The sequence below is a fragment of the Cheilinus undulatus genome, linkage group 20 (assembly GCF_018320785.1).
Source record: "Cheilinus undulatus linkage group 20, ASM1832078v1, whole genome shotgun sequence".
NCBI lineage: Eukaryota > Metazoa > Chordata > Actinopteri > Labriformes > Labridae > Cheilinus > Cheilinus undulatus.
This window is the reverse complement of record NC_054884.1, coordinates 19,055,668-19,078,235: the sequence shown is the minus strand read 5'-3', so window position 1 is coordinate 19,078,235 and position 22,568 is coordinate 19,055,668. Positions and strand designations below refer to the sequence as shown.

Genomic DNA, 22,568 nt, shown 5'->3' with positions numbered 1-22,568 from the left:
AACACCCCCAAGGATTTACCGTATTTACAGAAAAGGATAGGGGAAAGGGGATTTGAGAGGGAATTAGGTTTCAAAGTTGGACTATTAAAACTGAGATAAGGATAATGGAAGGTTGCTAAAATGGATGCACATATAGGTAGGGAAAAGTGCTTTGTAGTTCTGTTCTTTTGCTTAAGTTATTTAATCAATAACTCAAAATTCAATTTGATTCCCAATACTCATCTTCTCCTGTTTTCAGACCATGAACCTCACGATGGTTCTGGAAGCTGTGGGGAGAACTTCAGACGTCCCTTAGAGCTTCAGCTATCAGAAACAGCTCGAGGTGAAGATGAAAGAAACCAGCATGTTAAAAAATCTAAATGTCAACTCAGATTTGGGAGCAAAACACAACAGAAAGACCACAGTGGACGAGCAGGGGTTGCCAAAGCTAAAGCTAGACGTCCAGATTCACCCTATCATATCACATCTATGACTGTCTACCAAGAAGACGGAGGAAAGGGATTTTCAAGTCGCAAGGATAGACAGGAACAGGAGCTTGAAGAACCTGTCACCGATAAAAATGATTTTACATCATCTGATGTGAGAGCTAAATGGTTCCTTTCCACCAACCAGTGGCAAGGGTTCATACCTTTGCAAATCCCTGGTATAGATTCACTTGGCAGCGTGGAGACGTTAGACATGGAGAACCAACCAACAGGCACAGATGATGCAACTGATTCCAATGAAATGTCATCCACAGTCAGTGAAAGCTTAGAAAAAATGAAAGAGAATCATTCACTCTTCTATAAGATTGCTTGTGATATTAGTATTTCAGACTCAGATATCACTAAGACTGATGGGAACTCAAACACCCAAACGTCATCCAGGCCAGAGGAAGAATGCATTACAGAAGCTGTGCCAGGTCATGCGCCTCATGATGGGAGGAAATCGATCGACCAAGAAGGTGAGGATTACAGCCATTATCTGAAATCAGATGTGGATGAAAATAGGGAGATGATTAACAACAACCATAAAGATTCATCACAGGAGACCCAAGACAAAGCAGCTTCAGATAATACCTCAACTACTCCAGAAGACAATTGTATTAACAAAGAGATCCCTGAAAAAGAATGTGAAGATACCACCAGGCAAGAAATCCAGCTGAAAGTTACAGAAACTAGTGAAGGAGCGCCTGTTCAGGACACTGTTTCTGATCAGGCTGCGGTTGAAAGTGCAATGACAAGAGATGAACACAGTGGGTCAAAAGAGTCAGAAGACAATAAGGTGGACCAAGACAGATTTGAAGAGCCGAAGGAATGTTTAAGTGAAGAGAACAAAGAGACAAGCAACAACCACTCCATCGCTTCATCCAGTCCTGCGTACGAGAGTGGAAAAGTGATAAGGAGTGCCTCTTTTGGGAAGGCACGAGTTACAGTATTAAGGACAAGTTTGTAGAAAAAAAAAAGCTTAAGGAGCTTAAATGAACAAACTTGGGAAGGACAAGAAAACAGTGAAGTGATTTAAAGTAAAAGGAAAATGACGCTGATGAAGGACGTTAAGTGGCTGAAGAAATTCAGACCTAACTGTGGATGGTGAAAATGGGAACATATAATATCAGAAAGAAGATGTGATTTTGTTGGTGAACTTGAACATTTCCATTATTTGTTATGTGCAGTCTGAAATGAATGCAGATCAAAGAGAGTCTTAATATTTCATTGAATTAAAAATAGGGTGCAGATGTGTTCTTGCATGAAGAACACCAAATACTTTATGTGGAGTTGCAGTCAAAGGTTAACACTTTCATTCCTCTCATAATGCATATATTTAGTAACATCATTGCTTGTGGAAGGCAACATACCCCTGGTATCGTCTCATAACAAAATGTGTTTTGTATCTCAAATATCCTGATTAATAAACATGCTTTGTGTCTGGTATAAACACAGAGTCTCCGTCTCTTGATCTGTATGCACAAGAAATCCCATATATGTTTAGTTTTCATTCCATACAACCCCTTTTTTTCCTCAATGAAGGTCTCGCCGGTGCTGGCTCGGGTGCCGCTCTCTGACAAGCCCCTGATGCAGAATTACATGGAGCCCCTCAAAATGCCTTTGTCACTTTAAATCCTTGCCATGTCTCAGCCGATGACATCATTGTCTGAGAACACATTACATCACCCCTTCCCAGGCTCTCTCTCTTAAAGACAGCACCACCTTATGTTTACTGAGCTGCACACATACACATACACCACAGCACAGAGCTGCTTATCTGTTTACAAATGTGAGACCAATATCAACATGCATATTAATAACAGTCATGATGAGATTATATTTGGAGCATGCTGATTTTGTATTGTGTGGGTGTTGTTACAGTCCAGACAGCTTCCATATGGCCACACATGTATTAACAGCTACAAGTTGGCAATTAGATGTATCTTAGAAGAAAACAATATTAGCATATTTGTATGCATCTCTGAAGCATTTCCTAAAAACATTTGTTTTCTTTTTTTAATGAAAAGCAGGAATCTTAACCCTCACATATTTTGCACCTGCAGAAGAAGAAGGGAAACCAGCTCATAAAAATAGAGGGAAACTTTGGTTTATGGGGAATACGTTTAGAAAATGGTTCCTAATAGACATAAATGGCATTAAATTAGAATAATGAGGTTTTCCCTGTAGAGATTTAAACAGAGTCAGGTATAAAGGTACAAAATGGCTCAACTTAATTAATACAAATTTGTTCCAGCAGCTGTTAAAATTCCATTTTTGAAAGATAAAGGTGATATTTCTTTCATATGGTTTTGAGTTGTCCCCCCTGTGCAATAATTAATCAGGTGTTTGATTGGCTCGGCTGTGCGCGTGAGTGCGTGCCGCGCGCCTAAATCACAGAGATGCGGAGAATGCTGAGAGAATGTTTCTTTAAGACCCATTACCTTCCAATTCGACAGAGGGGGAGTCTGTGGTAAGGTGGCGTATCGTCTCTCTCTCTCTCTCTCTCTCTCCGCGTCCCCCCCTCTCCTCGCCGTTTACATGTGGAAAAAGAGAGACCGAGGGGGGAAAAATCGCCTAAACCACATTTAATGAGCTTTACTCCGCTTTCGGATGAGGGGGTGCAGACACGAAGGCACGATCCGAGATGGAGATGGAGCTAAGGGATATTTAACATCAAACATGGACACTACAGGCTCCCCGCGATGACTGTGGTAAGGATGCAACTTCACACCGCCCCATCGCAGCCTAATTTCCCACTGAGATGGGGATTTATAGGGAGATGTAGTGGGGAAAAATGCATGCACTAATGTAAAGATAAATGCATGTGCGCGCGCGATAAAGAGTAGGCTACTTAACGTTATGTTGTCAAGGATTGAGGGGGGTGGCGGTGTAGAAGTGTGCATGCGTGCGCGTGTGCGTGCGCGCGGAAGGAGAGGGAGGGGGTTTACCATTTGAAAAGACACAAATAGGCTTATATTAGAAAGACAATGCAGCTCGGTGCCCATGTCAGTGTCAGGCTTTGACAGGTGTGTTGGCAGCACACGGCACGATTTTATTCAGGGCGCGCGTGCTCGCTCCCGTTTGCATACAGTTATAAGGTGAGGTACTTGAAGAGAGAGAAACAGAGGGAGGGAGAAGGAGGGGGTGTCTTTATAAGAGATGCCACTGTATACTATGTGTTGCTTGTAATTAATCATGGCTGTAACTAAGCCTTTCGCCATTGGGAGCTTTGTAGTCAAACCTCCCAGTTCGCCTCCCTGCTGTCACTGGGCCTTTACGGAGTTGATTATAATTCTATAATGTCTGGAATAAGCGGGCCTATTACTGAAAATGTGAAGTGTATTTTTGGTAATCCACCTGACGTGATGGTCTTCATGGTCTCTATCGACTAAAGAAGAAGGAAAAGGGTGGTTTATTGGCATTTTTTAAGCTTAAATGTCCGTCTTAACACCTCCTGTACAGCGGCTGAGCTTCCTACTATGAGAATGTAGATGTGCGCGTGCGTGCTCGTGCTCGCTCGTGCGTCTCTCATGGAATGGTCTTTCCTCCACACATACATCCAGAAAAAAATGGAGGTAGCCACACAACACAGACAAGTCGAGCTGTCATCAGGAAAGCCTCGTCATTTCCTCATCAGCCCGGTGTGCGGTGGTGTGGATGCAAATAAAATAGTCCAAACCCTGGCGCTTCCATTCCCTCTGCCCAGCTGCCGACAATCACTTATCGATTCCAATGATGCGTTTCTTGGCTAGGGGGTACTGTTTCATGGTATTAGAAGAAAGGGGGGAGGAGGGGCGTTCATTATGAGTCGCTACATGTACATATGGTACGCTTTTATTGAAATGTCAAGAATGCACCAGACATGCATTCGTTGTTTTCACCGGGAAGGCGATTAAACATGAAACCGGATGTCAAAAACCGAGAGAGACCCTCTCTCTTCAGTTCTAATTGTCGGCGGCTGAGGGAGCTTGCACACCCCTCTCCCCCGCCCCAGTGTCTGGTGGAAGAGAGCTGTTTTTGCTGCTCACACACAAACACACAAGGAAGAGTATGCCATTTTCCTTTGCCCATTTTTCTGACATTTTTAGTAACATGAGCCTAATTGGGGGCATTCTCCTAATTGGTTATCTAGGAACCAGATGCTGTAAAGCCAAGCCTGTGCTCTCCAGGGTAGGTAGCTGTAAACAGGATTCAGTGTTATTTTGTATGATGATCATGGAGGGATTATTATGTGGGAAATCATATGAAGACATTTACATGTGCACATAAAGGCTTATACTTGATCGATTTTTGTGTGGTGACACCATGACACAAGCTAACCCGTAACAGTTAATGTAATGCAGAGTCTTGCTGACATAGTAGTGTTACATTATAAGCTGTAGGCTATTAAACATCACTTGTACCAAAGATGTTGCCTGTATCCCATTTCTCTAATGTGGCTGGTGTTTTGTAGGGCCAAAAGACAAGACCCCTTGTTGGAGGTTTTGTTCATCTGTTGGACTCGTGTTGAATGTATTTGTAGATCGGTTAGCCCAAATGTTCTCTTATTGTCATTTTTAGAGTGGGAAGCTCAATTGCTGTTGTGCTGTTTAATTCAAGACTTGCAATTGTGTAAGGACTGGATCCACTGTTTCAGTTTCTTCAGATGGACAGTGAAAATAAGACCATAATTTATGCTTACAGAGAAAATGTGCTAACTTATTAGCCAAATGGCCAAAGCTAATGGGGTTTCCAAAGAAACTAGCTTTTACCACTACCTGACAAAATTGGTAGCTGGCTGACACTGGTGTCTTTTCTATCCTTTTAAAGTTACTGTGAAGTTATTTAAGTCATTGTTTTCCCACCGTAGCAACTCTCTTTTGCCTAGTTATTATGATATGGGGAGGGGGGTTCTTACTCTGTATCGTACCATGGTCTTGGTGAATACTTGATTTTGATTGGCTCTGGAAATTCCATTGGTGTCCATTAACTTCTGATATGTGGACACCGTTTGAACTTTACAGGTAGTTCCAGTCAAAAAATCATTACACTGTTCATTAATGCACAGCAGCTGTTAGCTGTTACTCCGTTAGGAGTAACTATAGCAACCTAAGAAGTCATGTTTTCTGAACAGAAGGTACAGCGCTGCCAGCCTAAGGAGCCATCAACCGCCACTTAACTGACATAAAGAAAATGACAGACTCCAGGTTTAAGACCAGTGAAGTAAGATGGTCTTATCTTCTATATCTGATGTACATCTTGTTTCCAGGCTCACTTTAACACTGAGAGATGAGTGTTGCAAAAAAACTCACTTCCCACCTAACTGCTATAAACTATTGTCAGAAGATTCAAATAACATAAACAAAAGTAAAGAAGCCATTATTTTACTGTAGAGCCAAAGGAATTGTTCTGATAAACCAACATGATAATATCTGATAAATATTGACGTGTCTGACGGACAATCAGCACCTGCAGGGTGTGGACAGCGCCGTTTCACGTCTGTGTGGTGCAGAAGGACGAATTGTTCTGTTTATTCAAACAGTTGGTCTGCTAAAACTAAGCTTTCTATCAGATGACTGTTCATGTTAACGTACAGGTTATAGTCTGATCACAGATGACTCTGAGTCTCACTCGTCTTCATGTCTTTTGATTGATAAATCCATCCAGAAAGTTCGCTGAGCAGACTAGTTTTTTTGTTCCATAGTGACTTCGTCTCCATGGCCCATCCTATTTACTGGAGTACTGAATAACGTTTACATTCCTGAAGAACGTTATGGGATTGGAATGGCTATTCCAGATATTAGTCAAACCCTCAGGTGTTGCTAGAGGAAAGAAATTGTTGTTTTAGTAAAACTTTCTATTCTGATCACAAAACGTATGAAATTATAAATTAGCAGTTTCATTAATTATTTTCATTGGCAAGTGACCATGGTATATGCGAGTTAATGCCCGACGAGGTGTCCAATTATCAGGGATTAATGGATGATGTGGAGGCGTGAACCATCCGTCACGCAGCGGAGAACGGTTGCCTCCATGTGCAAAAAGTTGCAATACAATGATTGTCCACTTGAGGCTGTCTGCAGGAACACCGGAAGTCCCGTACAGACATCTGTTAAACAGCTGGTTTTTACACTAGAAATAAACTGGTTTACATCCTGGTTTAAAAAACCAAACGTGTCTCATGAGCTAATGTCTTCATGTGCTCTCACTGAATTTTTTTGTACCACAATCTTTTATATTATATTTAGGAAAAACCTCACTGCAGACTGACTGGTGCGTCTTATTTGATTGACAGATAGCTCGACAGGCAGAAGCTACGTTTTTGTCAACCAGAATGCTAGCTAGCTAGCTGACAGGAAGTTGCGCTTAGTGGGTGGGCCGTTAGGTTGATGCAAAGTTCAGTTGAGACTGCGATTTCAATGTGGAAGCTGCCGCGGATTGGCTTCAAGAGCTGTTTTTGTGTACTTGATGTGGCAATCATTGCTCAAGTAATTAGTGTGTCCCAAATCACATACTTCTGAACTAAATATGACATATTTTAAGTGCATGAGAAGAATACTGAAATGTAATAATACAACTGGAACCCTCAAAAAAACATCCAAGACTCGTGTGTGGAGCAATAGCTACTTAGCACGCTCAAATGCCATATTTGTGACATAGCCAATGATGTAGCGTCAGCATACTAGCACACTAGCTTGCGTTAGCATCTGCTTGCTAGCTAACTTGTTACTAGCAATGGCAGCAGATTTCAATCAAGAAATGAGCATGTAAGGCCAAGTAAGTTCATTTTCTTTGTATGAATAATGTTAATATCTAAAAGTGATTGAAAATAACTGTCAGATTTAGATTAAAATTGCCTAATTTGTACCTATACCTTGCTGTAAAGAAAATGATCAAATTAGAAGAAGAAAACAGAGGCAGGTAAACTGTTGTCACTCCCTGTTAGTGCAAAACGGCAGTGCACGAATTGCGACAATACTAACCCACTGTGATTAAGTGCTCTGTAATGAATATAAGTGTAATGTTTTACAGTATACTGATATGAGTATGAGTTTGTAGACACACTAAATGTTGCATTACACGCACGCTGTGCACATTTTTTGAGCGCAAAACTGACTTATTTAGTATAACGTGCACTGCACCTTGTGGGGTTCATCTAACTGGATTGGTAAGAAATTATTGATTGATTGATTGATATCTTTATTTCGATCATGTAAATGACAACTTAAAAACAGTTAAAAATACAAAGAAGAACATAAAAAAATGAAAACAAAAAAGGCAGTAACTTGCATCAGCAAACTCTTAAGCATCTCAGTTTACATGAGCGAAAAGGAGTAGGAAGAAATATAAACTTAAATTATTATTTAATTATAAAAAATAAGAAAATAAACAGTACACAGAGGTAGGCTATGACCTCTCCAGCTATGGTTCTGGTTTGTTAGCACAGCAAGCCAGATTACAGCAACAACTGCTTTATGACAGTGACAGTAACTCAACAGAGATATGAATCAAAAGGCAAACAAACATTGGTGTGCTAACCAACGCTAACACACATCGTTTGTGATGATACCAGAGTGAAACATGATTAGCATGCCAAAAAAAAAAAAAACAGGAGATACGCTCATGTGTTTCATGGATAGATAAGTTTTCAGCACGCTGATTGCGTTCATTGAGTAAAAGATAGACTCATGGACAGAACTCTCAATGAAGCCATGTTACTGTAGTTTTTTTGTCTCAGAGTTGCGTGTATTTTTTCTATGGAGGAGGTGACGGCAATCGCAGAATAAAGTTGGGACCATTTTGTTCATTCTACGCTCTGTGTTGATGTTTTCTTTATACAGTAACTAGCCCTTAGTTATATTATCATCTTTTGTATTTTACCAGAGTTGGGATTTGGCGTGCTGATGAACAGTACACCTTGGGAAACACTGTGAAAGCATGTGTGATGATTTTTTTTTTTTTACAGCAGTCATGAATAGTGAGTACTTGAGTGCTTATTCCTTAGATTGTGCAAGTACTCAAGTACTGAAACTACTGTAAAATCTCATCCCTACTTGTAATGTGATCCAATGTTCCTCTAGATTTTCACTGTTCATTGTCTTGTAAGTATCCCATCAATCTAGAATCAGTGAAATAATACACATTTGTCAGTTTCCCAAGGAAGTTAGAGGGCCTTTTAGCAGCATTTTAGCTCACTCTCCTGAAGTTTGGCATCACAGAGAGATGATAAATAGCTGTATAGATAAATAGCATTAAAATTGTGGGATTCTTTTCCTTGACCTTGACTGGCTTTATTTCCTGTAGAAACCAGTCCAGGTCTAAACATGGTCTTTGTTTATGGCATGTTGACTACAGCACATATAAAACTAGTTCCAAAAAATCTCTTGAAAAAGCAGTGTGTCAGTGTAATGCACCAGATGTGTAGTTCATTTCTCTTTCATTCTCTCTCTTTTTGCATACACATTCATAAACACACAAGTCCTGAAGCTCAGTGACCTCACAGCTGATGCTTCAGTCTAAACTGCAGGCTGCACAGTTATGTTCGGCCTTTACTGAATCAGGACTCCAGCCATGAATGCTTTGTTTTTTCCCCTGCACCGTCTCATCACGTGACTCAAGTGCAGTGAACTATAACTGAGAGATTCGCTGTGCTTGTTCGAATACATACAATAATCTGCAATGATTACATTACTCTGTTTTCTTCTGCCCCTGCTGAGCTAATGAAGAGCTGCTGGAAATGATGATGAATTATTAGTTTTCATCACAGCAGGATTAATTCACGTGTTTCAAGGTCCTGCACCAACTCCAGTAAATTCCAGAAGGATATTTTTGGTAGCTGGGATGACAAAGAGGCAATCAGACACTGTTGAGAACAATCTGAGCAAACATCAGTCTGATCAAGAAATAAGCAAATAACCAATTAATTAAGACCTGAGTCATCCTTTCAAGGCAGTGGTGCAAATAGCCTGATATGTGCAGGGGCGGATTTCCCATTGAAAGAAAGTAATCGCTTTTGTAAGTTGGCATACAGCTGTCAAAGGTAAAATAATAGCTGCTTTAACTATTTGGAGCCATCTAAACTCAAAATATAATTGTTTTATAATTGATTTCAGTTGAACTTGGGTTTATTCTCCTTGTCACAAAAACAAGGTGTAAATCCCTGTTTGATTCATATCAGCATTTACTAAAATTGACAGTGTAAAGACTTAAGCAATGCCAGTTCTTAAGACCTTACATGCTTTGAAACCTGCCCAATACCAATATTTTTAAATTTAAAAAAGGTGACGTATCGTACCCCTTTTCCTCCTTTAAGTGCAGTCCACTGTGATCTAAGTGTTATATCTGCGCTGTGCTTTAGTATAAATGTAATATGGATCAAGCACAAAAAGTCTGTTGTGGTGTGCGTCTCTTTAAAAAGTAACGAAACCCCAGTGTTTCAGCTGAGGTGCTTTGACCCCGAAATTTCAAAAAAATGCCTTTAAAACATCATGGAGAGGGCTGGGCGGGAGGGTAGGCAAGACACACCCCCTTCTCACTGTCCCTTATCAGCAACTTTAGAGTGGTGCAGTCATGACGTAATTTCAGAAGTTAGCATCGCATGGGTTCCCTCAGCGTCGAGCCTATGGGATTTTTCAGTGGGGTTTGGGATTATTGCTGAAAATAAGATCTGTGTCCAATAAAAATTTATGAAACTTACGCGTTTTGTTCATAAAGATTATCTTCACAAATTAATAATATAAGCATCGTATCTGGTTCATGAATCTAACTGATGAAAGTGAAAAGCTAATGTCATGCTATATTGAACTACAACATGGTCAACTGAATTTAACGTCATCCCCCGTGAATACAACTGAATGGCAGGCTCAGTTGCCGTGCTTTGGATGATGACGTATAGTCTTCCCAACAAACGCTGTAGTCCTTGTTTACTGTCTTTTAGCAACTGCCTTTATCGAGATGTGAAAAGATGCACAATTCAAAGGTGGGGCACATTTCAGATGCATTTTATGTTGTCGGATAAAACGTTAAACTCTCTTGAGCTTGTGTTCACCACAGACCTTATTTCAGACATTTAACCAAAAAATCATTCAGACGAGAGAACCAGAAGTGCTAAAATGCTACTGTACTTCCATGTTTTAGGACTCATTCCTGCACCACTCTATATCATTCGGTCTTAACCTTGCAAAGCAGATAGATACGCTCGTTTCTGTGTTTCTCAATGGCAAATCCATCTTGCAAAGCTCCCATCTGAACCGTTTGGACCAGATTAGAAAGTGACAGGACCAATCAGCGACGTGGGGCAGTACTTTTGGGCGTGGCAGAGTCGTGACGTAAGTAGGCAGCAACAAGAGGCCGGTGGAGTAATGGCGGAAGACATTAGCATGGATGCTGCTAAAGCGCCAGTTTTATCAGAACTTGATGACATTTCTTCGTTAAAAGAAGAACAAAGATAGGGTTAGTTGCCACTGTTTGCGTTACGCAGTTCTGTCTCTATGGAGTTTACTCCTTCAGTAGGGGTGCAGCTCGGCAGCGGCTACGTCACGTGTTTTGTTGCTCTGATTGGCCCGTAAAGATGTGACAGAACGTTCATCCAATCACCCTCTGAGTTTTTTTTCAAAGGCTCTGCCCTTTCCCAAATGCTGTATATGACAAGTTTTCCAGATGGATGTGTGAAATCTATTTGGAGTGTCAGGTTAAATCAGTCTATGTTGCTCTGGAGATTTGAATATCAGCCCAAACATCATAGCTATTCAAGGTAGACTTACAATGAGCTACCTCAGTGTGAAACATTTGAATATGGTTACATAGAAGACACAATTTTGTAATCCCCTGCGTTTTAAAAAAAACATTGTTAATTTGCAATCTTGGTCAACAGAACTACATTACTGTCAGTCCTATAGTATAAAAGCTACGTCCCTGATTGTTCAAGCCCTTACTGCTTGAGGTGAAGTTAACAGACGTTTCTCAACAAAAGACAGTTTAAATTGGCTATGAAGACATATGGTGCTATGAAGAACTATTGGGCCAAAAACTGATGCTTAAGTAAGGCGTAGATATGGCGAGTAAGCTGCCTGAGGGGACCATCAGGCAGGAAGGTGGATTGACACAACCCCGGTTATTATCAGGGGCATGGGAAAATAATCTGTTGAAAAAATAAAATTCTTTAGGGCAGAGTAAGGGGTGGATGTGGCAAGTAAGGACAGCCTCGGGTACTGTCTGGCTAGGCAGTAGGGTTGCCAAGAGCCCCTGGTCATGCTGTGGATGTCCAAAGGGCCCAAAGACCACTGACCGTCTCAGGGCATGTTGACATGTGTTGAGCTTGAGTCTGTCCCCCTCATCCCCACCCCACTCCAGCCCCAGGTTGTGGCACATCAGGCCTTAGTGCCCTACATTACCAAAACTTGTGCACATGATTGTATATATAATATCATAATACAGAGGACATAAGAAAAACAAATATTATCCATTTGATTCTTGGAAAACCATGGTTTACTATGTTACATTCTTAGATTGTCACAGCAACGTCTGTAATTGGCTGATGTTGCTTATCCCAGTTTTCAATGAGCTCAGGCAGTTGGCCAACCTAAATGGATTGTTTTAAGTAAACAATGCTATAGTTTAAACTAATTTATTCAACTGGATTAAGGTTTTAAATGATCTAAGTCTGTTTCAGACATGCTAGCAGTCCACAAACAGGACAAAATATCCTCTTACCTCAAACATAAGTTCAATCACTGCACCAGGGCAATTACTTCCCTGAAGTAAGCCATTGCACACTCCTGTAACAAAAAAATGTAAGGCCCCCTCAAAGCTAATCTTATGCGGGCCCTTAATAATATCAAGGTATAATTGTATGTAATAAAGAGAATGAATGAAAAGTCTGTTCTTTGCTGGCCAACCTGGCTGAGGAGAGAGAGCAGCGCTAGCCTTGATGTGGGTGTTATGAAGACCATAAGGAGAAAAAATAATTTGAATTCATAGTCTGTTCAAACGCATCTCTATTTACCAGAAAATAGTGCAATCAATGCTACGAACTTCTGTGGCGTGATTGTTTTCTTTTGTTTTTGTTTTTGTTAGAATGTAAATTATTTATTTGGAAATTCATATCACTTCTGATAAGCTTGTCAAAACGTGCCTCTAAAATTTTCGTAATCTATTGCCATTTATCCGTGTAGTGCTTGGTGGGCAAAACATGATGATAACAGAATGTTACACAGCGCAGAGAGGGAGAAATGCTAACCTTACTTGCCAGATGGATTAGTTTCACACATCCAGAGACTGTTTTGTGAGACAAGAGAAGTTAGTTACCTTGTACCTCGTAAGTTTCACTGGGCATGATTGCTTTCTTACTTCTTTTGTAGTTCAATGGCAGCAAGCAGACAGCATTTGGATGTGCTACAGCCCCTGGCGGTAGTACCACATGAAAACCAGGCACTAGTGGAAGTAGTGGAGAAAGGTTATAATTTCAGAGTGATGAAAGTCACATGAAAACTTTATTTGTTATAAACTGACATCTGTAGAAATCTTCCGTCATTCCTACTTTTTAGATTATACAGCTTCCAGAAAAAAAAATAAGACATTGAGCATTGAAGTTATACTTACTTTTAAGACAAGCAAAGCACTTAAAAATAAAAACAAACTAGCACCAGTTTATCTGATAGACCCCTCTTTGAATGATAAACTAACAGGAAATTTGAAACTAAGATGTTTTTATCTTTCCATGCTCTGTGCATTGCTCTGTATATAATGATGTAGTAATTTGAAAAAGAAGAAAAACTACAGAGATTTTACTGCAAACAAGAATCAATTTGCAGTCTTCCTAACTTGATTTGAATCTTAAACTTATCGGGGGAGTCTGACCCAATTTAGTGTGATATTAAGATGACACATTTCACAACTGTTTCTGTGACGTGCCATTATGAGGATTTTCTTCTGACTTTTGAACTCTTCTACTGTATTTGAAGGAAATGCAGTGAAAGCTCAGTCTTGCATCAGTGATAATCCATCAGTGAAGTCGGGGAGGAAGTAAGTTGTTTTTTAGTGGGACACACTGTGATGTTGCCAAGTGCTCCAGCCAGCTCACCAGCATGAGGAGCTAATTCAGTGTCTGTATCAGGCCTCCAATTACCAGCGAGCAGTCCCCATCTTTGGTACTGGATGTCCATATAATAATAATGAGAAAACTGGCACGACTTATTTTCACGGGTGCTCAGGCCTGTGTGCTAAATAGGTTTGATTCACAAAATGGATGAATTTAGTCTGACAAAGGCATTCTGTATTGTGCTGCCCAGTCTCACTGACGTAAGGAAGCCTGCATGGGGCACTAAATCAGTCCAAACCACTTAAAAGTATAAAGGCCAGTGCAAGCCCCTGAGTATTATAGACTAGACAGTGAAGAATATGGGAGGAAAAAAGAGAGCGACACGAGGCGCTACAATAATGCTGATTGCCTGAATCCATACCGTTTTGGCCCACAGTTTGCAGCGTGAGCCAGAAGCTTTATGCAGTTAAGAGAGTAATTTAAGGTATACAGATAATTTACAACAAAACTGATTAAAGCAAGTGTTTTCAATGTGTTTGGATTCCCCATCGTATAGTTTCAGAAGAAAAACTGAAAGCAAGAGCAAATTAAAGTGCTGTAATTCTGCTTGAATCATTAAATTTGGAGTTTTGATTTTCATCAGTTACAAAGTGAAACGTATCACAATCACTGACTGAGACCTTAAAGAAACAGTTTACATTCCCTTCAAGTTACTTCTTTGTTTAGGGGTTTGATTAAAATACTGTTTAAATACCAATCCTACATAAGGATACAGACAGTGATTGGTCAGCTTAGTTTAGCATGAAAATGGGCAATATGTGACCAAACAAACTAACAAATGACTGTGGCCGTTCTTGGTTTGGGTCCATCTCTTGTCATTTACCACATGTCGTCCTTCACTTTCTCCCAACATTCCCTGTCTCTCCTCTGTGTCCTATCCAACAAGGCACAAATGGAACAAAAATATTTAAAGAGTAACTAAACCCCAGAGTTTCAGCCCTATTAGCCACAGCATCATACAGTCTATGATGCTTTTGTGGATTTGATCATGAGACATCATACCATTTAAAGTAGACTTACCACAAGTTGTTAACCTGACACGCCAGATGGATTTGTTCCACACATCCATCTGGGAAAGCTTCAATAGGAAACGTTTGAGAAAAGGCAGAGGATTTGAAAAAAACTCGGAGTATGATTGGATGAACGTTCTGTCTGTCACATCTCTACGGGCCAGTAAGAGCAACAAAACACGTGACGTAGCTGCTATCAAACTCCGTGTGCGCAGCTATTGAGGAATAACGCAAAACATGGCGACTATAGACATGTAAGTACTCGACTTTTGTCGTTTTTGAAAAGAAAACAACTCACTGCTGTTCTTTTTTCTTCTTTTCATGAAGACATGTCATCAAGTTCTGATAAAACTGGCACTTTAGCAGCATCCACGCTAATCTCTTCCTCCATAGCTGCACCAGCTCCTGCTGCTGTTTGTTTACGTAAGGACACTGCTGTGCCTGAAAGTACTGCCCCTCGTCGCTGATTGGTCCTGTCACTTTCTAACCGGGCCCAAACAGTTCAGACGTGAGCTTTGCAAGATGGATTCACCAGTGAAAAACAAGGAAACTGGCGTATCCATCTGCTTAACAATGGTATTTGGTCCTGTAGAACAGCATTTCTCAACCTTTTTTTTTTCTGTCAAGAAACCCCTCAATAATTTGAACGATCCCAAGTTACGGCACTCTTAAAACACGTGAAATGCCTTGGTTGCAGTTTTAATTTCGTTGACTACAACTATGACTGAAAATGTTCGTCGACAGCCTTTTTTCCTATGACAAAAATCAGACCAAGACTAACAAAATAGATCTGTGATGACTAAAACTGCTACTGCTGGAGCTATTCTGTCTCTCAGCTGTAGAAAGCAGGGACCCCAGGTTTGGCGGGGTGCATAGAATACACTAACATGATTTGGTACAAGATTCAGGCAAGAAAATAAATATTTCGACTAAAAGTAAAGACTAAAATGAGAGGACTTTTTATGGACTAAAACTAGACTAAAATGTTTTGAGTTTTCATCGACTAAATCTAGACTAAAAATTAAAAGGATAGAAATGACTAAAATGTGACTAAAACTAAAATGCATTTCATTAAAAGACTGAAACTAAGACTAAAATTAAAAATAGCTGCCAAAATTAACACTGCTTGGTTAGCATGTAGATGGCCACAGACAATTGGTTCTCAACTGGTACGGCCGCAGGATCCACCAGTCTGTCTTACGACAGCTCACGACTCATGTTTCCAAAAAATCTTCATCAACGCATGTTTAGTTAATTGAATATGTTGCCGTTTGGAGCATGCCTGGACCAAACACCTGATATGAAAAAGAAAAGGGACAGAACTGACAAATTTTACACCCTCTTTCCCATCATTATGTCAATTTTCGCCAATTTTCCAAAGAACTTGAGCAAAGACTTCATTGTCATGAGGAAAGTAGCCAATTATTGCGAGAAGAAGAGATAAATTAGTTGAAATATTGATCAAACATTTAAATTGACCCAATTTCACAGTCAAACAGGGTAGAATAGAAGGTTTTAATGCATGTCCAATAAGGACTTCAGGAGTTTTGCCACCATTTTTTTTCAGACACCTAGTCGTGACCCACTGAAAACTATTGTGTGACCAACTTTTGGGTCCGACCTACTAATCGAGAACGCTGGCATAGACCATTGCTTCCCCACCTGGGGTTCAGGACACCTCCTGGGGGGGGGGCAAAGATCACTATAGCTGTAGCTATAGTCGGAGGCAGTTTTACCAGAACTGGACCACAATACCTTTTTAAAAAGAAGGCAAAGAACCGCACTGAAAGTGTATCTTGGTGGAAAGACAGTTTCATTCTTCTCCCGACCTGCTTCAGCAAAAATTCATGATAGTTATGGGCAGGTTTAGCTGAATTGCAAGCCAGGTAGCAATGACTTCCACTGGTGAAGCAATTAGCTTTGATGTCCCTTTGGTGAAGCTCACATTACTGACCGGAACAGTACATAACTGCTACCTCAATTTATCTTGTCAGTCTGATTGGTCTATAATAAATGTGACAGAATGTTTGTCCAATCACCTTCCAAAAAACTTTGTACGGGAGGTTTCCCACAAAAAGTGGTTTATTTGAAATTTCTAGGAACTGGGTTGTCATAGTGGTTAAATTTCTGTATGCAGCCACAACATTGAAATTTTGGGGAAAAGAACTACACTACCCACAAGCCCATGAGTTGTGGAAAAAGTGAGCAGTAACTGTTGTTTTCTGAGGTGATGAAAGCCGGCAGCTTGTACGTCCCTTGTCTCCGTAGAGCCAATAGATACATTTATTTGTAGTTGTAGAACAGATTTGAAATATTTTGTGCTCAAATTTGGAGATCTGTCTTACTGTTTAAAAGTAGGCCACTAAATTGTACCTGTTATACAAAAGAAAGTTTTCATCTAAAAAGAAGTTGTCTGAGGGTTTAGTTACTTATTTAGAGATCGCAAATATATATATAAAACAAAGTTGTTAATCTTTGTTTACAGATTGCACAAAAGACTCTGAGGAACCAGATTCTGTTAAAACATCTACATAGGTTTCTGCCTGTTCTCTGTACCTTCATCATGCATTGAAACCAACTTTGGCTCGATTCATGAAAACAAGCCATGTGGTGATCAAGAGGGGTGGGACACTGTCCTTCGCAATGCAAGCCCAGATTATCGGCTCTTGTCTGTTGCAATTAAGCTTGAATTAATGTCTTTAACTAGTTATCCACATCCAAGTGCAGCAAACAATCCACTCTTGTTTACTTGATTATTATCACTCACCTCATTTATGACTGAAGAATGCTAGCTGAATGTAAAAAACAGAAACTCACCTAGAATGAAGGGAAATCTGTGACAGCTGTTGACACCAGAATCAATGAAAAGTTTGATCACAGAGGCTTTTGTTGCTAAACCCTAGTTGAGGATAGTCTGGTTTCAAGGTTTACATCACAGACTGAAGAAAATCTGGGTAATAGCCTTACTGATTGCAGCTATTTGGTTACTGAAGGAGGCTTTTGAGGCCAATCCGCGGTGGTTGCCATATTGAAAACACTGTCTCAAACAAACTTTTGAAAAACCAAGAAACAAAAATCAAAGAGGTGAGGCTGGGGCAGGCCTTCAGCCCCCTGACAACATCTGCATCATGCTAACTTGTAGTTATGTCAGCCAAACCCCTAATCATTCAGAACAAAAAGACTTGTACGTGTTTTATCTTTATATACCTGAGCACTTTGATGCACCCTCAACAGCAGTTACAGTGGTAAGGCTACTTTGGATGAAGTGAGTCTACTGTTTGTCCTGTTGTAACAAGCTAGCCTAAGCTAGCAGGCTGCTGGTTGTTGTCTTTCACCGAATTTATTAGTGTTTAAATCACTGTAGGGTGTCATTGATGGAATTTGTGTACACCTGAACACCATGTGACCCCAATATTGTAAACTACAGTGGCATGGTTACATTGAACAAAGCTACACTACTCTGTTTGTGTAAAGCTAACCAAGCTAACAGCATGCTAGTTGTTTCTTTATTTCATCTGTTGTTAAATAAATGACTGTAGGGTGTCAGTCATTCATTAGCATGCCTATTTTGGATACAGGGCTACTTGTTTCCTCTACTAAGCTAACCTCTTCTAACAGGCGTGGTGTTTGTGTTAAGTTTAATGCACTGGTTTAGGTGTGAACGTTAGAGATGTGTATTGAAAACCAGTATCAACTTACCACTTGTACTAAAATATTCAATACCGTACAAAATTACAAGCCACCCCTACCCCTACTCCCGTTACACCAAAGGAAGGAATGAATCAGTTAAGTAAGGAAGTTGCACCTGTTTTCTTTACTTGTATGATCTATTGGCATCTCATTTGTGAATCATCTATGATACAGCTTTTATTCAGCTGCCAACTTTTAAAAAGCCCTTTTTCTCTTAAAAGTATTGATTCAGGCACTTGCACCTTTTAAAAAGGATAGATAAGCACCAGTATCTGGAAAAAAAAACAGCAATACCCAACCCTAGTGAAAGCATACAGCAGGAAAGCTGGTTTTGTTATTAAAGAACATTTCCCTATACCCATTTTCCCTCATACCAATGCCATGATTTCCTTGCACATTAATACTGTGATGTACATACAGGTTTTGGAGCACACAACCTATTTTTAGGGACATCCCTGCTTATTTCCAGGGCTGGAAAGTAACTAAATACATTTACTCAAATTACTGTAATTGAGAACTTTTTTGTGTACTTGTATCTTTTTAGTACATTTTGAAATCAGTGCTTTTGCTTCTACTTAAGTACGTTTTAACCAGACTAGGGCTGGACAATTAATCGCAAAATAGATTAAATAACAATATGGCCTGCTGCAATTTTCAAATCGCAGAAGGTGCAATATTTCTTTTACCTAAAATTTGTGTCAAAACACCAGTTTAAAACTTTGTTGCAGCAGAGACGTTAAGCATTACATATCATGCAATTGTTCTAATGGCATATTTTTAGAATCGTGTTCAAAAAAATCCTATTTTCTCCATTTCTGTATGTTTTTCGTGTTAAATATGAGAATTATATAAAATTATCATTCCCTTTAATACAACAGTTCATATCCAATTGGTAAAATTAGTCACAATCATTTTGTTCAGCCCTAGTTTAATCTAATTTTGTGTTTGCTATAGTTTAGAATGAGTTATTCTTTGTTTTTGTTGGAAAATACATGAGATGAGGAACTTAAGATAATTGCATATTAAATTGCAATCGCAATATTAGGTAAAAAAAATCACAATTAGATTATTTTCCCAAATCGTTCAGCCCTTAACCAGAGTAACTGTACTCTTACCTAAGTACAATAATCATGTACTTTTTCCACCTCTGTTGGCTACACAGTTCCCCATCATGCCCTTGGGAAGAGTGTTTACATGAGTTTAGTTGCATTTAGATGTTGCCTGTTGCACAGTGATCCCTGCTGAGGTTCTTTTGCTCGTGTTTCTGGTGGAACATTGTTGCTTTTTTTATGTGGGAGACATTTGCTACATGAGTGAAGTTATCCACTGAGTTTCAAGTTCCCGCCTGTTCCTAAAGGATGCATATTCTTGCCTTGCGGTGAGGTAGAGTCTCCACTTTGTTCTTGCCACAGATTTAACTGCAGCACTCTAAAAGTGTTGTATTAAACTCCAAATGAGTTTGATTGATATTAGCAGTTTGTGTATGCTATTTATCATAGAGGCGTGACCTTACCTGAACAACCTGGTTGGAGATCTATTCTCTTGTTGTTTTTGCCAATACGGGAAGAACATATTTTACTGTGCTACTAGTAGCTACACGGTACCTAAAGTAAACTTTGAATGAAATACTTTTTACTTGTACTTGAGTAGGTTTTTAGACCAGTACTAAACTCAATTTTAGCTGTAGTAACTGTAGTAATACTTGAGCACAACAGTCGTGTACTTTTTCCACCTTTGTTTATTTCAACAAGACAATGACTCTTCATGAGTTACGACAGCATGGCTTCACAGTAAAAGAGTGTAGGCAGTAGACTGGCCAACAAAAAGTCTCTTGTATGGCCCACTATGAAGCACAAAATATGACAATGGATACCCTGCACTTGGTATACAATACTGTGCAGAATTTAAGCTGAAGTAAGCCATGTAATCAGCCTGCTTTTGGGCATCATTGGGCAGGAAGGAGATTTTACACAACCCAGGTCATGCTCTGGATATCTTTACATCTTACAAGGGCCGTGGGAAAATGTTCCAATAAAAATATAACTGAAGTCTTCACCTTTAGGATGGAGTAAGGGGTGGATGTGGCGAGTAAGCATGGCCTAGGGAACCATTCGGGTAGGCAGTAGGGTTGCCACGAGCCCCTGATCCTGCTGTAAATTTCACAAACGCCGTGATGAATCCTTAGCACCCTGCATGCCTTAGACTTATTCACATGACTGTACATCCAGCAAGAATAGGTAGGATTTCCATTTTTAATACTTGAACAGTAAGTGTCTTGAGTCCCAGATGCTTAGAAGTTAGAAGGAAAGGTGATATAAAACAGAGGTAAAAATGCTCTTGTCCCAACTTTTTTGGAGCATGTTGCGGGCATCAAATTCAGAATGTGTTTATAGTCTTTAAAAATTGTATCATTTAGAACATTTAATATCATATCTTTGCATTGCATTCGATTGAATGTAGGTCAAAAAGGATTTGCGACTCACATTTTCACATTTTACACAATGTCCCACCTTTTTTGAATTGGTTTAGTTTGTACCTTTATATAGGAACATGGAGTAAAATGAGATCTATGGACTTCTAGGGCGTCTGTAGTATGCTGTTAAATTCATCCTGCCTTTCATTCAGAGCAACCTGAGACTGCAGTGATTCAAAGGAAATTTATAATCAGTGATCCTGAATTTGTCATTTAAAAGAGCTGTCATCACATTATTATGTATCGTCAACAAATTCTTTGTTATGTCAAAATGATAATTGTGTATCATCTGACTCAGCTGCCACATTTTCTTAGACTTACAGTAGTCCATGTTGTCTCAAAGCACTGGCTCACTCTTGCTGTGTCTTTCTAATTTGCTTAATGCACAGTGAAGTTTATGGAGAGGGATCTAATGCTTGGCCTGTTCTCTCTTTCAGCTCTTAACCCCGGTGCTGTGAGGAGCTCTGCCTCGTGGACAAAATTTGGGAGCATCAGTCCTGTTCTATCCTCTCCATCCCCAGGTCCCCTTCCCTTCCTCACCCTCTGCCAATCCTCACCACCCACGCAACGGCTTTCCCATAGATACTTGTTCCTCTTGCATAACGCAGGAACACGTTAGCATTCTGATCACTTACCATGCGGGTTGGGACTTTGTGAGGGAAGACAAGCAAGCAAAGGCGTATAGAAGTGAGATTTTTAAAAGGCAATAAAGAGAGGAAGAGATGCAGACCAAAGGAATGATATTTTTGGAAAAACTGAAGATGTAAAGATTTATATTTTGTACATTAAACTTTTAGTACGAGCTCATAAACAACCCAAGGCACGCAAAACAGACAATTCGCACGCACAATCCTCTGTTTAGTTCTCTTTATTAACTCGACTCACACGCCCGGTCTCATGATGATGTGCGAAGTGATGCCCACCATTTCTGAGGATGGGCGCAGTGGGACAGGTGGGGGCCCCTCTTCACCTGCCGGGGCAGGAGTCGGAGGCCCCGGCGGTGCTATGGGAGGAGGGGGCTTCAGAGGAGGGGAGCCCAGAGGGGACGAAGGAGGCAGCACGGGAAACCTGGAGTCTCTAATGGTGAACATGCTGACGGAGAGGGAGAGGCTGCTGGAGAACCTGAGGGAGACGCAGGAGAGCCTGGGAACGGCTCAGCTCCGCCTCCGCGAGCTTGGACACGAGAAGGAGTCCCTCCAAAGGCAGCTGTCGATCGCTCTGCCACAGGTACTGTAGTCTGTTAAATCTGTGAATACAGAGGAAGTTTTCATGTTTAATCCTCCTTCTTGTGTGGTTTATCCTCTGTGATATCAGTGTGTGGTTATGTATGAGTGCCTTCCTCTGAGTGTGGGGAGCTCATGAGACAGTAAGCCTTTGCAGTGACAGTTCATGCAGAGACACATCTAAAAAATGGAAGTTAAATACTTCCCTGTCGGAGTTTTTCTCCATAATTTTTCTAACTAATGGAAAGGGTTTATGTTCCTATCATCCTCAGGCTGTTTAGTCAAAGTAGCATCCACATTTTTCCTCTTATTGTGTAATCAGGTTTTATTATGTTTGTTGACCGTGTGGTTAGTGGATGATTAATGATGCTGGGAGCTAATATTTGTTTATGGCTTTGGATATGAGATTTTCTAGGAATTCTTCTTTGTTTTCTGGGCGAACAAGCTAATTAATTATAAATGGAATTTGAAGATTTTATCCAACATCAATAAAACCAACAGCTTTTTATTTTTTATGTTTTAAAGTATGCTTTCCTACTTTATTGTCTTTTCAGCACCATTCAGGAGGTGCCTTTATGATTTCAGTAGCTTCTAAAATGTGAAAAATGAGTCCGCACAAATTACCTC

The 22,568-nt window shown here is 40.1% G+C and overlaps 2 protein-coding genes across 8 annotated transcripts in view; both read left to right on the top strand.

Annotated features, from left to right (window-relative positions):
• si:ch211-234p6.5 (pleckstrin homology domain-containing family A member 7) overlaps positions 1-1,904 on the top strand; it is a 29,000-nt gene extending 27,096 nt beyond the window's left edge. For 6 of the 7 annotated variants that reach the window (XM_041814834.1, XM_041814831.1, XM_041814829.1 and 3 more), the window contains one exon: positions 239-1,904. In XM_041814834.1, the coding sequence (XP_041670768.1) occupies positions 239-1,434 (1,196 nt within the window). In that variant the 3' untranslated portion in view covers positions 1,435-1,904. The remainder of the gene's footprint in view (positions 1-238) is intronic. The other variant, XM_041814835.1, reaches the window with a different exon arrangement.
• A 19,881-nt stretch (positions 1,905-21,785) lies between these two features.
• LOC121528287 (liprin-alpha-3-like) overlaps positions 21,786-22,568 on the top strand; it is a 29,823-nt gene continuing 29,040 nt past the window's right edge. The window contains exon 1 of the mRNA XM_041815652.1: positions 21,786-21,945. Coding sequence (XP_041671586.1) covers positions 21,799-21,945 — 147 coding nt within the window. The 5' untranslated portion in view covers positions 21,786-21,798. The remainder of the gene's footprint in view (positions 21,946-22,568) is intronic.